This window comes from Marmota monax, unplaced genomic scaffold (assembly GCF_021218885.2).
Source record: "Marmota monax isolate L192 unplaced genomic scaffold, Marmota_monax_Labrador192_F-V1.1 WCK01_AAM20220418_F8-fsc00001, whole genome shotgun sequence".
NCBI lineage: Eukaryota > Metazoa > Chordata > Mammalia > Rodentia > Sciuridae > Marmota > Marmota monax.
In genome coordinates this window covers 26,382,093-26,396,214 of record NW_026693777.1, presented here as the reverse complement: position 1 = coordinate 26,396,214, position 14,122 = coordinate 26,382,093, and the positions used below count along the sequence as shown (strand labels likewise).

The 14,122-nt window shown below is 39.2% G+C and overlaps 1 protein-coding gene across 4 annotated transcripts in view; it reads left to right on the top strand.

Annotated features, from left to right (window-relative positions):
• Daam1 (dishevelled associated activator of morphogenesis 1) overlaps positions 1 to 14,122 on the top strand; it is a 176,669-nt gene that overhangs the window by 113,961 nt on the left and 48,586 nt on the right. For all 4 annotated transcript variants that reach the window (XM_046461283.2, XM_058584620.1, XM_058584621.1 and 1 more), the window contains exons 4-5: positions 6,621 to 6,692; positions 12,269 to 12,363. In XM_046461283.2, coding sequence (XP_046317239.1) covers positions 6,621 to 6,692; positions 12,269 to 12,363 — 167 coding nt within the window. The remainder of the gene's footprint in view (positions 1 to 6,620; positions 6,693 to 12,268; positions 12,364 to 14,122) is intronic.

Sequence of the window (14,122 nt, the reverse complement as noted above, 5' to 3'; positions counted from 1 at the left end):
TTCCTGTATAATGGAACTCATCAGGATTAAATTTACTTTGAGTCATACTGAAATAAGTCCCATCTGCTGGTGAAATTTGTTCAATGAAACCATAATATCTTGCCACGATTTTGGAGATGATTGCACTATCATACATTGCTAGAAAAATTTCAGCCAATCTGGACAGTGAAAGAGTGTCTTTCTTTCCTGACAAATATTATCTAAGAACCTCTTGGATTTGTAACAGCACACGTGGAGATTTATGGCTTTAGTGGGCTGTGAATGTTGCTTCAGCCTGTGATTTGTGGTCTAGTGAAGGACCGCAGAACATGTCCTTCACAATCTATTGACCTTTTGCGCAGCCTGTTCTGGGCCTTAGTAAGACCATCTTAAACTGAAGAAACACTCCACCACAATTTTCATATTATCATTTGGGAGATGGACCTATTAAGAAAGGGCCAAATGGTAATTTCAGAAGAAGTTAATGGTACTTAAAGACAGTTTTGTAACTGAATTGTGAGTCCTACATATACCCATGAAAGACTTTAGCTGCTCCCAAGAAAATCATTGTCACACAAATTTCCAAATATGTGAATGTGGAAATTTAGAAAATTTTAGCTGCTTTGAGTATTTAAGTCTCATCCCAAATCACAGCTTCTTTTTCTGCCTGACAGTTGAAATTGGGGTTGAAGTGTACTTTAGAAAGATAATCCAGTGAGAGAAGACTATTAGTAGAGAATGTTTTTTAGTTATTTGCTGTGAAGGTGGAGGAATTGCTGGGTTTTTAGCCCCCTGACTCCTCCTGACCAGCGGGAGAAGCTGGGGAAGCACCCCTGCCTTCACAGGAGGACAATCAGATGAGCCAGGGAGATGAGTCTAAGCAGGATCTCATTTATTGAGGAAGTACACACACCTTATATACTGCACAGGAGCCAATCAGAATAAAGGTCAGAGGAGTGGAGCAAGTTCACTTGTAAACCCATCCCATAGTCCATAAGGGAAGACAGGAGCTGTCCACGAGGGCGGAAGAGTCCTGGATCTATCCTGGAGGTGGTCCACCTCTTTGGTCACTGCCCACAGCACCTCCTCGTGGCTGATTGCCAGGAGCCATCCCAGCCACATGTGCAGCCCCAAGATCGAGAAGCAGGCAGCCATACCCTACAAGGAATGCCCAAAAATGGAAGACAGAAATATCTCAAGCTGTAGGGTCTTGATACATTTTACATTACATGGAACATCAGGAAAAGCAAAGCTCTAATTCTAACAGAATGTACAATGAACGATGCTTTAGAGGAAGAGAGATGCTGGAAGTAAAAATTCACAAGAAGAGTGGAAGAGGAGCTGACAGAGATTGGCTGTTGGTTAGAGAAACATTGAAAAGAAAATAGACAAGAGAGAGAAAGAATACGAACTACTGCAAGTTCTTGGGAAGTTAAAAATTTGAATTGTATGGAAGTTCATAAGTAAAAGACTCTCTTCCATTACCCAGAGGTAGCCATTAAGTTTCATATATTTCTGAAAATAGTTATGTATAAAGTATTCACGTTTTTCCCTGCAGATGGGAAATAATATTCAGAAGCCTTTCCTCCTTTAAAATTTTTGGTCATTTTTTTCATATTATTATATAAATGCACTTCATTCATTGTTACTGCTGCATAGTTATTTAGTCACCCATGTCCCTCTCCATATGTTTGTTTTCTTTTTTAGTCATTTTTTAATTCAGATAGTGCTACAGAGAGAAAATCTTTATGATATATATCTGTGAACACATAATTGTGGTATATGATTATGGACCAGCCACGTTTCTAAAAGTAGATTTATAGAGTCAAAGGTTATGTGCATTTTCAAACTTGGACAATCACTGCCAAAATTTGCTTCTACCCTGGTTGCTCCAATTTTTTATAGTCCCAGTAACAAGTACTTAGGGTGGCTGTAACTGGAGACTGTTGACACTATCATTATCCTCATAGCTAACATTTATTGAACGTGTTCTATGTGCGCTGTTCCCAGTGCTTTCCTTCTTAGTATTTGCTCTGTAGATCCTCCTAATGACCATGCGAGAGGCGCAACCATCTTATAGACAAAAAACTAAAACTGAGTCACAGAGGAACTTTGCCAGCCTAAAAATCACATAACTAGTAAGTAACTAATGATTCCAATGCATGTCGTTTGATGGTGAGAGAAGAAGTGGAACATAGTCAAACTGGAGGCAGTAGAGAGATGACAGTGAAGTGAGAGTCAGAAGTCCAGACTCAGCTGTGGTTGTTTACTTTGGAAAGAGTGAAAACTAAGAAACAATGCACAATTCATTCTAATTGTCAAAGTGATTTTGAGAAAAACACATGTGCCCTTGTGTGTTTTTTAAAGAGGATGGAGGAGGATCTCTTGAAGATTTTTACCAGCCACTGACCATTCCATTTAGAATGAAATAAAAAAAGTGCCATTTGGACATGAAGTAAGGTTAAAAAGACTATGTATGTCTTTACCTTTTAAATGAGTTCGACTATTGAAAAAAGTCAATGTTCTTGAAAGTCCTCTCTCCTGTACAAGTTCTGTTTTCTAGCAGCCACCCCCCAAAATTGGGATAATGGAAGAAAAGAGGTTAAATAGTAGTTTCAGTGCATGAGCAGTTCCAGGTGAATTGCATCCACCCAGGAAATCTTAGCCATGAAGAGCCTCCTAAAGATGTCTGGCTACCTCACAAGGAAATAAGAAGAACTGGATTAGAGAAATTAAAAAATAATGAATGCTGGGATCTCCCCTGCCCCTCTACCTTACAAAGGAAGAAACTGTTGAAAATTAACAATTATGTAACTGAGTTATTGAACAACATAAATTTTAAAAATTATTGATGTTGGAAATCTAGACATCATGCTAAGTACTGTGCACACTGTGTTTTCTGTGACAGCTCGCTGTTGGAGCCATGGAGAATCTTAGCACTTGTAGAACCTTCAGAAACAGTCTGGTCTCACCCTGTTATTTTGGAGAGAAGAAAACTCACCCCAGAGATATTCAAACTTATCAAAAACAACAACTGAGAAGATTAAAAGGGAGATTCTAGAATCCCATCTAAGGATACACTATCTGGTCATTCTTCCACCATACCATCTCTCTAAAAATAAGTGTCAAAAACCATAAATCGATGGAGAACTTAATAACATAAAATGCTTTTTTCTAATTATCTAACAGAACTTCTGAAGACAAGCCTCAGAACTTCAATGTTTGTAATACTTTCAAGAGGAAACAAAACTAGATTTTAATATGAATTATCCATTCTATAAATAGACTAAATAGAGAATTTAATGTGAATGCTAGAATTCACATTCACGTAAGACAACCTTCTCTAAGTGTCATGAACTGTTACCAATAATCTGTTTTAAAGAGAAGAAAACTTAGGGGGCTGGGGTTGTGGCTCAGCGGTAGAGTGCTACTCACCTAGCACATGCGAGGCCCTGGGTTCAATCCTCAATACCACATATAAATAAATAAATAAAATAAAGGTGTTGTGTCCAATTACAACTAAAAGATAAATAAATAAATATTTTTTTTAAGAAAAGAGAGAGAGGAAAACTTAAAAAAAAAAAAAAATGAAGCCAGTATTTTTTCATAGAGGAAAGTTCTAATGGAACTAGTGCAGGAGGTAGCCAAAGGCAGGCTTAGATGTGTGGGATTTAAGGAGGTGTTTGTTTGCAATTACAGTGTCTGCAACAATGCTAACAGCTCAGTGCTCAATGCTAACAGCTAATTTTCAAGTCTTCTTGAGGAATCCCCATGAAGATAGAGACTGAGGTGTTTAATAGAACAGAACAGATTAGGAAGAACCTTGTAACTGTAGTCTGTATGCCAGTGTATGAAGATAGGTACGACATTGAGAAAGGGGCAAAGGAGTTCCCACAGAAAGAGTCTATAGAGGGGATAAGAGGTAACCTGGGGTAAAACATTAGGTTTGGGAATTATATTAAAAATGTTAAATGTAGCATAAATAGAAGTAGATATTTAGGGAAAGGTGAACTCATGTTTTGGCCTCTAGCCATGTTTGAGTTCTCTTATAGTAAAGCGGTTAGGAACAAAAGCCAGCTTTGCACTAAATGTATATTGCTTGTGATTAATGCGAGATCTAATCTTAGGAGAGGGTTTGCTCTGATTCTTCCTCTTTGCCTCTGAGTTTCTAGCAGTATGACCTCAGCAACTCATCTAACCTCTTTTACCTCTTGTAAAATTGGTGTAATAGCAATACCACCTCCTCAGGTAGGCTCTTAAAGAGAGAATACCATGCTTAGAGTAGCATTGGACCATGATAAGCTGTATGTGTGCTGGACCTCATAATACGTAGCACCCAGTTACCTCAGGAAGATTATACGTTTTAGAAGCACTTCCCCCTTGGCATGTCTCAGTGTCTAGTGCTCTTTATGGAACAATCCTCTTAACCCCTCCTGAACAGTTAGTTCATTCTTCTCTTCTGGCCCATGCCACTGCAGAATCATAGATTCTAAGAGCCACAGACAGCAGAAGTAGAGAGGTGGGTGTGAGTTCCCTTGGCTTCTCTCTCTCTCTCTCTCTCTCTCTCTCTCTCTCTCTCTCTCTCTCTCACACACACACACACACACACACACACACACACACATTCACGTGAAAGGACCAGGACCAAGACTACCCAAGGGAAAGCTGGAGATGCATGGCCAAAACAAGTACTCTGAGGATTTTACCCACCCCCCATTGCAGAGTGATAACAATTGGTACATTTACAAGCAGCTTTCACATTCTTTATGAGTGTTTGATTTTCTCAGCACTGAGGTATGTGAAATAAAAAGAAGCTTGCTTTGCCTTATTTTGACTACAGTATCTAGATCTACTCTTAATCTGTTTGCATTATTAAAACATTTCCAAAGTGTGAAGTTTTCTCCCTGTGCACTGGTCTTCAGTTTCTCAGACCATCTCTGTTCTGTAAGTAGGGCTATCAGGCCTAAAACAGACAGGCTCTTGTGGGACCTTGGTCATGGGACTTGGTTTTGTTTGTTTTGGAAATTTGCCCTAGTTTGGGGAGAATAAAAAGATCTGGCACCTTCTATTTTATTTTATAGGTTCAAATGCCATTGAATATCACTTTGGGTTTTGGCTTGTTAAATACACTGGCAACAGCAGGGTTTGGCTAATTTTAATGCTCCCTTTCAAGAGGGAAGCAGGGTTCAGCGTTTATACTACCTCTGTAGCTATTTTATTAACACTTTAAATTATAATCAAGGGCTGTTCTAAAAACGCATCAGATTTCCTAAACATCTTTAAATGATGGAAGTGTAATCCAGCCCAGCTTCAAAGCCACTGCTGTGGCCTTTGTCCCTAGCATCTGGCTTGTACCATCTCCAGATGAAATGTTCACAACTGCTATCAGTTACTGCCAGCTTTTAAGCACTGTAAACAATAGTTATTTTGCCCCCTTGTTGTGAGTACTTAAAAGATAGTTTGGGAATTGTGTTTCTTTTATCCCACCTGAGTAGGCCTGCCTGGAAAGATTTGCTTAGAGAAAGTGTTTCTTTGAGGTAAAGTATGGGACTACAATTAAAAGATCCATCTGAAACCACTCTTCTGAGAATTGGGGTTCTGACACCAGAAATGGAGTTCTGCTAAATGAGATGCTAAAACAGACTAGAGAGCATCATCTCCAGATACCAGCTATGTATGTACATGGCACAGCATCTTCTTTAAGGGTCAGGGAATATCCATTGTACAAAGGGACTTTCTGAGTGTGAAGCTAAGAATTATTGAAATTTCCCTTTTCAGGCCATTTGATCACACAAATGACTTACAGCCACATAGGTGTACAAAAATGCGTAGAAATCCCTGACTGCAATGCTATCCTTTGATGATCTCTGAGCTCTGGTACAGCAGAGACCATGGCCAATTGATTTTGGGGGGAGGTTTATGTTCAGGCTACGACAGACCTCCATCCACAGAAACCCTGGGAGCTTCTGCTCCAGGTCACACTGGTTTATAAGATGTGAGGCCGACTCGGGCAATTTGGGCATAGATTTCTGAATTCCAGTTCTTTTCAGCTTAGGCACACTATATTTTCTACCAAAGTCCCTGAGCTCTCACAGTGGTAGGCCCGGGTCCATTTCATTACCTTCCATTCAACATCAGGCTTCATTCCACTTCCTCCTCAGAAGCACTAACCTAGTTTTGGTCACATGGAATGAAACCCTACTTCAAAATTTAACTGTCTACTGAAGTCTGAATAAACATAGAACAAGTTGGGCTAACAAATGGCTGCATCCTGGGGTCATTTTTGAGGCAAGTTTCCTTCTCTCATGAGCTCTTTCCAGATGCTCAGTCTAGCAGCACATTCCTCAGTGAGACATGGGATCTAGGGATCATTTGTCCTCGGTCACACCCAGCTGAGACTTAAGCACTTTCCGTGGAAATTGGATTGGGAAGACCTTCCCCACCCCCCCCCCCCCCCCCCCCCCCCCCCCCCCCCGCCGCCAATCAAGATTTAAGGCCAAAATTTAAAAATAGATGTCTCCTATCCCAATGTGTCTTCTGGTGGTTTGTGCAGGCCTTTGTATGCTCTGGAAGTCAGGAGAACTGCTATATGTGGATAACTGGTGATATGTCACCTTTTCTCTTTTTTCTTTCCTTTTTAGGACCAGGAAGAAAACAAGGGAGCTACAAGTTGGCCTGAATTCTACATTGATCAGCTCAATTCCATGGCTGCTGTAGGTATACTTTATCTTCTACAACATAGTTTTAAAATCCAGTACAAAGTACACACTTGCACAATAAATTCAATTATGTAAGATCTACCAAATGTCATTACCCTTCCAAGCTCCATTCCAAACCCTCAGAGTTGGAGGTGGGGCACGAGGTGTCGGCTGATAAAGGGGTAGAAGTGTTACTGCACAGTGATTTTTCTAGTACATTTTAAATAAAGTCTACACACACTAAAATATAATTGACTTTAATGTTACAACAGGAAACATAATCTGAAATCTGGCTTGTGTTCAACTTTAACTTGCAATTGCTTTAACTAATCATTTGGAGCTTTGCAATACTATTCTAAAAGTTTATATCATCTGAAAATATTATGATTAAACAACTCCTTCAGTATACTCCTCCCATTCTTTTTTTTACTGGGGCTTTGGTTCCTCCTTGGCTTCTTGATTTTATAGGGGATCATGATGCTCTTTTCTCTTAATAGGTCCTTAAGGAATCCATGGAGTCAGTGGATTAATGAAAAGACATAATAATAATAATAGTGCTAAGATATTCTTGGGAAAGCCTTGGCACATGGGGTTTGGATGCAGTTATTGCTTAAAATGCATTCTCAATATCTAAAATATGAATTCTGATCACATCATATCTTGTGACATCAGTGTTCCAAGCAGCTTGAGGGGTATCTACCGATCATGGCTGAAATTAGGACTATTAGTTTACATCCTGTTACTGCTGATAGAAATTGAAGGCTGCCTACAGTCTTACCTGTGGACACACTCATGATTTTATAAGTCAATATGTTATACTCAACTTTTGAGTTTATAACACCCAAATAGGTAACAGCTTCCAGAATACTTTCCTTTACCGATTTTCCTGCCTTCTCCAAAGTCCATGTGGAGAATTAATGTCTTATCACTTAAAGCAAACATTTTAAACCATCTGTATTTCATTGCTTTTGCCAAAGTTAAAAACTGACTAGAATATGTGAACCATTCACTCTTTTGCTAAACTTTGAGAGGCCTTAACTTGTAGTAACTTGCTCTTTTCTAGCTTATTCTTTGACGATGCTTCTTCTGTTGTTCTGCAATAAGTGATAAACAGCCTGGTAAATGTGAACAGGGCTGTATTAATTTTTGAAGAAACTACATAATTTTTAGCCTCGAGGGTTTCTAATCTAAAAGCATAGCAGAAAAAGGACAGAAAAAATAAACAAACAAACCACCAAATCCTTCTTATGCATCATGCACAGTGCCAAAGATAGAGTAGAGCAATCTCAGCGTTTATACAGATATGCTAACAGAATGTGAGATTCGTGGTGACCACCAGGGATTTTGTGTGCATCCAACCAAGCAATAATAATTTGGAGCCATTGAACATTTCTTGCATGTAAAGGCTATTTTGTGAATTCTTGTTCCTGACTATTAGGGAAAAAAGAACCGTCAGGCAGACTGTCTCTCTTTGTAATTAAGTCAGCATTGTTTGATTCCTAATGAGATGTTTCTTCTTTGTTAATGAATTCCTTGATGTACATGGAGAAGTACTGAATATTATGGATTTTTCCTTCTTCAAATATTGGGGCAGTTATATTAATTTGTGCATTAATAACTTTATCCTTGACCTGTCTGGAGTTGACCTGGCTCATTCCTGAGGAACAGGGTCTATGATATGCTGGCATGTGGCCCTTCCTCCTTCAAGATGCTTCTTTTCTCTCCTTCCAGCTCCTTGGATGTTTCCTTGCTTCATGCCATCTTTGCTGGTCTACTTTTTAATTATATTTGGTTCCTAATCTGAAGTTGCTTCCAGGGCATCACAAGGTTATTAAGTTGTGACTTTGCCATCCTTTCTGTGTTAAACGCATAACAAAGCTTTCTGATGTTCCTGTTAGGGCTGAGTCACCATCTCTCCAAGGTCAAAGATAAAGGGCATTAACTGTCCCTGGATTAAAGAGGCCTCTAAATCTCTGCATACCTAAAGGAACAGGCAGATCTGATGAGGCCAGAAACCCTGTGTTATGTTTTCTGTTTTTCTCACCATATCTATTGCCACCACCTCCTTGCGTAGTTCTAGCTAATCTCTCTGACATCTGTGTTGGAGAAATCCTGACAACACACAGTAGAAATCCTGAGACATTGCCCCTGGGGACTAGAAGGGGGCACAGTTCGTTCAAATCTTCTCATGGCCCAACATCTAGACTCCTTAGCTGTTTGCTAAGGGACCTGTTGAAGAGGAGTTTGTCCACATTGTCATTATCCAGTGTCTACAGCAATTACTGCTACTGAGTGTGCCTCATGTGACAGGCCGTGTATCGGGCACTTTACAAGTTGTTTTAAATCCTTACCAGCACCTTATGCTGCCAGTGCTATTTATAGAAATAGAGTCTAAGACTCCAAGAAGGGTTTGCTTGCCCAAGATCATCTAATTAGGAAGTGGTCATCTAATTAGGAGATCAAACCTGTCGTATGAGCCCAAAGACTCCTTCCAATTTGCCTTTCCCTGACTAGGTTTTTAAAACCCTGTGACACATGAAAGAGGCCTGGTGACCCTTCCTGCCCCCGGCCCCAGGCCCACACTGTTGACTTGTCTCACAGGGAGGGGCGGAGGGTAGGCATCTGTTTTTTTTTTTTTTTTTTGGTTTTTTTTTTTTTTTTTATGCCTCAGGAGTCTGATAAACAGTACAGGTCGAGAAGCGCCACACTTACTGGTCCATGAAACTGGCCATTTGTGGAGCCAGTTCAGTTGCTTTACATAAGCCTCCTAACAAGAATGCTTTGTTCTTTAAAGGACCCCTGAATGATCTGTTAGCTTTTAAAGAGTGAAAAACGGTATAATAAAGGAGCACAACCTAACAGGTTCTCAAAGGACCTGGGCTTGTTTTGTATGTGGCTCTCCCATACTTTCTCGAGGAGGCTGTGAGTTGAAGCTCCCTCAGCTTAGCAGGCTAGCTTATTGATTTCACACCAAGGAAATGCTTCAACAGCTTTTCAGACTCCCAGCTGAATTTCTGTCCAAATCTGTGCTTAACTGTGCTGATTTCTGTCCAGATCTGTGCTTATCTCCACGTTCCAGTGTCCACCTTCGCAACCTTAACTGGGAGATCCTCTGCCCGTGGGCACTGCCCTGTGCCCACTTCTGTGAGCAGGCATTTAGGGAGGACATCCAAAGCAGGCCTCACAGGGCCTGTTTTCTACAGGCCAAGAGAAATTGTTTGGCACAGAGGACATCTTTAGAAATGTGGGCTTTTCTATGAAAAAGTGCAAATTGCTGGACACAGTAGCGCATGCCTATAATCCCAGCATCTCCGGAGGCTGAGGCAGGAGGATCGTGAGTTCAAAGCCAATCTCAGCAAAAGCGAGGTGCTAAGCAATTCACAAAGACCCTGTCTCTAAGTAAAATACAGAATAGGACTGAGGATATAGCTCAGTGGTCAAGTGCCCCTGAGTTCAATCCCTGGTACCAAAAAGGAAAAAAAGAAAGGAAGGAAGGAAGGAAGGGAGGGAGGGAGGGAGGGAAGAGAAGAGAAGAGGTGCAAATTGAAACTTCTTCCTAAATGTGAAGCTTGAAAACTCAAGGATTTCTATAAATCATTTGATTTTAAAAAGTCACATTAGAATCAGGTATATCTACCTATCCTCAGTTTTCTTAACACACTAAATGCAATCTCTTATATCCAAATCTATATCAGGTATATTTATATACCTGTATCACACACAAAGTCATGATCTCCTCTCCTTTGAGAAAAAGATAATGTTCCATATTGAGAAAAGAAGTTCCAATTTAACTTTCTGTGGCATTTCATAAGTCTCCCAACCCTCCTAGTGAGGGACTTAATGTAGTCTACCTTTATTCAAATGTCCCACCCTCTCTAGGATTGCTAAAAGGACAGATACATGGCATTAGTGTCCCACAATAAAAATGTGTCATCTTTAATATGGGGACAGTTTTATGAAGTTAAGCTTAGGAACAAGAAATGATATTCATAAAAGGCCTGATTCTGAGCTGCAGTCAGAGTGATTGCTTAAGAGTACAAATGAATTCAGCTGTGCCACTGGAGATTAAGCATCCTTGGCTGGATTTGTGCTAAATTTTTTTAGGGATGGGTCCCACAGAGCTCTGCAGGAATTCATTGGTTATTTCTGCACACAGTTTCTTCTCCTACTATCCTCTGGTGACAGCTGTCCAGATGCATCACCAGCAAGAGGACAGTTTTAGCAGAAACAATAACAAGCTAAAAAAAAAAAAAAAAATGAAGTAGAAGCTCTACTGCTGTATATTATAGTGGCCATAAAAGAGACTGGTGTATTCATTTGCTTTAGGTTTTATCCTTCTTGTTATGTGGTCAAACTTAGGTTTTAATGAACATTTAGTTACTTAATACTGATACTGTTGATTTACAATAATAAAGTCACCCTTGATGACTTGTGATCCTGAAAGAAAGGCAGAGATTGGATCATTGAGATCCATGGATAAGAGTCAAGCTTTTCTTTGACTATGCAGCCACCTCAATCTGTTTTCCAGTCAAGCCTTTTATCAGAATTGGAAACAGATGAAACAATTGAGACTGGACAAGAACGTATTTAGAGTAGGATGAAGGAAAGGGACCTGTAGCTTCATGGGTGGAAGTCCTGGGACCTTAAGACTGGAGGTACTTTGGAACAAGCAGGTGATCATGGAGTGCAGTAGAGTAGAAAGGACTGTGAACCTTACTATATTTATGGCTTTTTAATATCAACTAAGAAGTGCCTGCTTAATATCTTGCCCCTGCAGTATCAGCATTGCCTAAAAAAAAATTTCAGAAATGTAACATCTCAGGCTTCACCCAGACCTACTAAATTGGAGCCTACATTTTAAAAAGATGCCAAGACACTATTTTCATGTCCATATTAAAGTTTAAGAAGCCCTGCTATAACAGATCCCAGGATAGCACAAAGACGCACACACACACACAACTCTATCTATATCCTGATTTCTAAATGACATTGAAGCATTTCAGGAACTTAACACATTCAGTCTGGAAGAAGTATCCATTGTAGTTTCAGGTGATATTAAAAAGTTGATATTAAAAAGTCAGGTCCATTTTAAGTGTTGGTCTTTAAAATTTGGGGTATAACAAAACCCTTTTGATCTTGATTATACTTTTTGACTCATAATTGAGAGCAATAGTATGGGAAAATTGCTGCCACTTCCTCTGTTTGATACTGTGACAATATTAACTTTAATTGCCAGAGTGTTGTGCTCAGCTACAGGTCTAGTCTTTCATCAACTATGAATATTAATATCAATATCAGGGCACAATTACAGAATAGTTACTTAAGCATTTGGGCAACTTCATCTCAATTATGATTTCTAAACATTTCCCTAAAATGTTATTTAAAATTTAAAAGGCCTTGTAGTAAAAACAAAACAAAACAAAAAAAAATAAATGGAATACTTGGTGATGCTGTTCTATAATTGAACTTGTAGTAAACCTTAATCTCATATTTATGAATTATTGGATAGTAGCATGTAATCTGTGGACTTGTCTTGTTTATATGATAATTAAAAGTACAATTTGAAGAAGTGACTTGTTTTCTTTGCATAGAGAAAATCCCTGCTGGCTTTAGAGAAGGAAGAAGAAGAAGAGAGAAGTAAAACTATAGAAAGTTTAAAGACAGCACTAAGGACAAAACCAATGAGGTAATTCTTGCCTGGGCAGCATGTTCTTTCTCTCTCTCTCCTTTTCTTCCTACTTTATTTTTTGCACTAGTCAGACTTCCAAGAATTTTTAAATTCTTTAACCATTGAATATTTAATAAATTGATATTCTTCAATTAAAAGACATGCAGAGAGTCATTGGAATTGCTAAAATTTAAAAAGAGATTAACAATAATGGCAACAATGTAGAAAAAAATTGGGACCCTATTTATTGCTCTTGGAATATAAAATAGTATGGCCACTTTGGAAAAGAGTTAGGCAGTTCTCCAGAACGTTAGTGTTGCCATGTGACCTGACAATTCTACTTTTAGACATACAGATAAGGGAAATGAAAACGTGTTCCCCAAAATGCTGCCCATAAATGTTCATGTCTACATTATTCAAAAGCCAAAAAGTAGAGTATATCCATCAATTGACGAATGGACAAAGTGTGGTATGTCCACAGTGGAGTATTTCATGGCCATTAAAAGCAATGAAGTACCAGTCACAGCATGCAATCACCTTACAAACATTATGCTAAATGAAAGAAATTAAAAATAATAGATGGGCAGACTTTCTGGCAATAGTGATTCATTCCTTTCTGGTAATCAGTTTCCACTGAGTGCTTCCTCCATCGTCACTTCCATTCAGGCCTCTAGGATTTGGTGAGGTGTTGGTGTTCCCACAGGCACATTTCATTAGCCCAGGTGCTATGAATGAAGCCAACTGGCTTAACCAGTTTGGTGATATTTGGATCCTGTGGTTGGGTAGAATGGCTCAAAAAATAATTGCTTTTCTTTATTTGATAATAAAATGCAAACTAAGAAAAATCTATTAATTCATTGAAAATATGGTGCAGTTTTAGGACAGAGGTCTTCTAGACTATCTTAATTAAACCAGTGTTTGCTTCAGTGTGTTCTACATGCCAAGATTGAATGGGTATCCAAGGCTAAATAATTTGGTAGTTTCTTAAATAGTAAGATAAACCAGTTGTATTATCTCTGGAATTTTCAAGGGTTTTGACATGCACATAGGCATTGTGAATTATTTCCATTGATTGACTTTACAATAAAGGTTATAAATATTGATAAAAATTAATTTACAGTTGTTTTAGTCAGCTATTTTTGCTGCTGTGATTAAAGGATCTGACCAGAACAATTTTAAAGGAGGAAAAGTTTATTTCAAGGCTCATAGTTCAGGTGTCTTAGTCCCTAGAAGGCTGGCTCCATCCCTCAAGGCTCAAGGTGAGGAAGGATGTCATGGCAGAAGAGTGTGGCAGAGGGAAGCAGCTCACATTGTGATCAGAAAGCAGAGAGAGAGTCCACTCGCCAGATTCAAATATATACCCAAAGCCATGCCGCAGTTCCCACCTCCTCCAGTCACACCCTACCACTTCAGTTACCACTCAGTTAATCCCTATCAGAGGATTAATTCACTGATTGGGTTAAGACATCTTTAGCAATTAGAGAAATGCAAATCAAAACTACTCTAAGATTTCATCTCACCCCAGTCAGAATGGCAAATATCAGAAGTACAAACAAAATGTTGGCAAGGATGTGGGGGAAAAGGCACACTTATACATTGCTGGTGGGAATATAAATTGGTACAACCATTATGGAAAGCAGTATGGAGATTCCTCGGAAAACTTGGAATGGAACCACCATTTGACCCAGCTATCCCACTTCTCGGTTTATACCCAAAGGACTTAAAATAAGCATATTACAGTGATACAGTCACATCAATGTTTATAGTAGCCCAATTC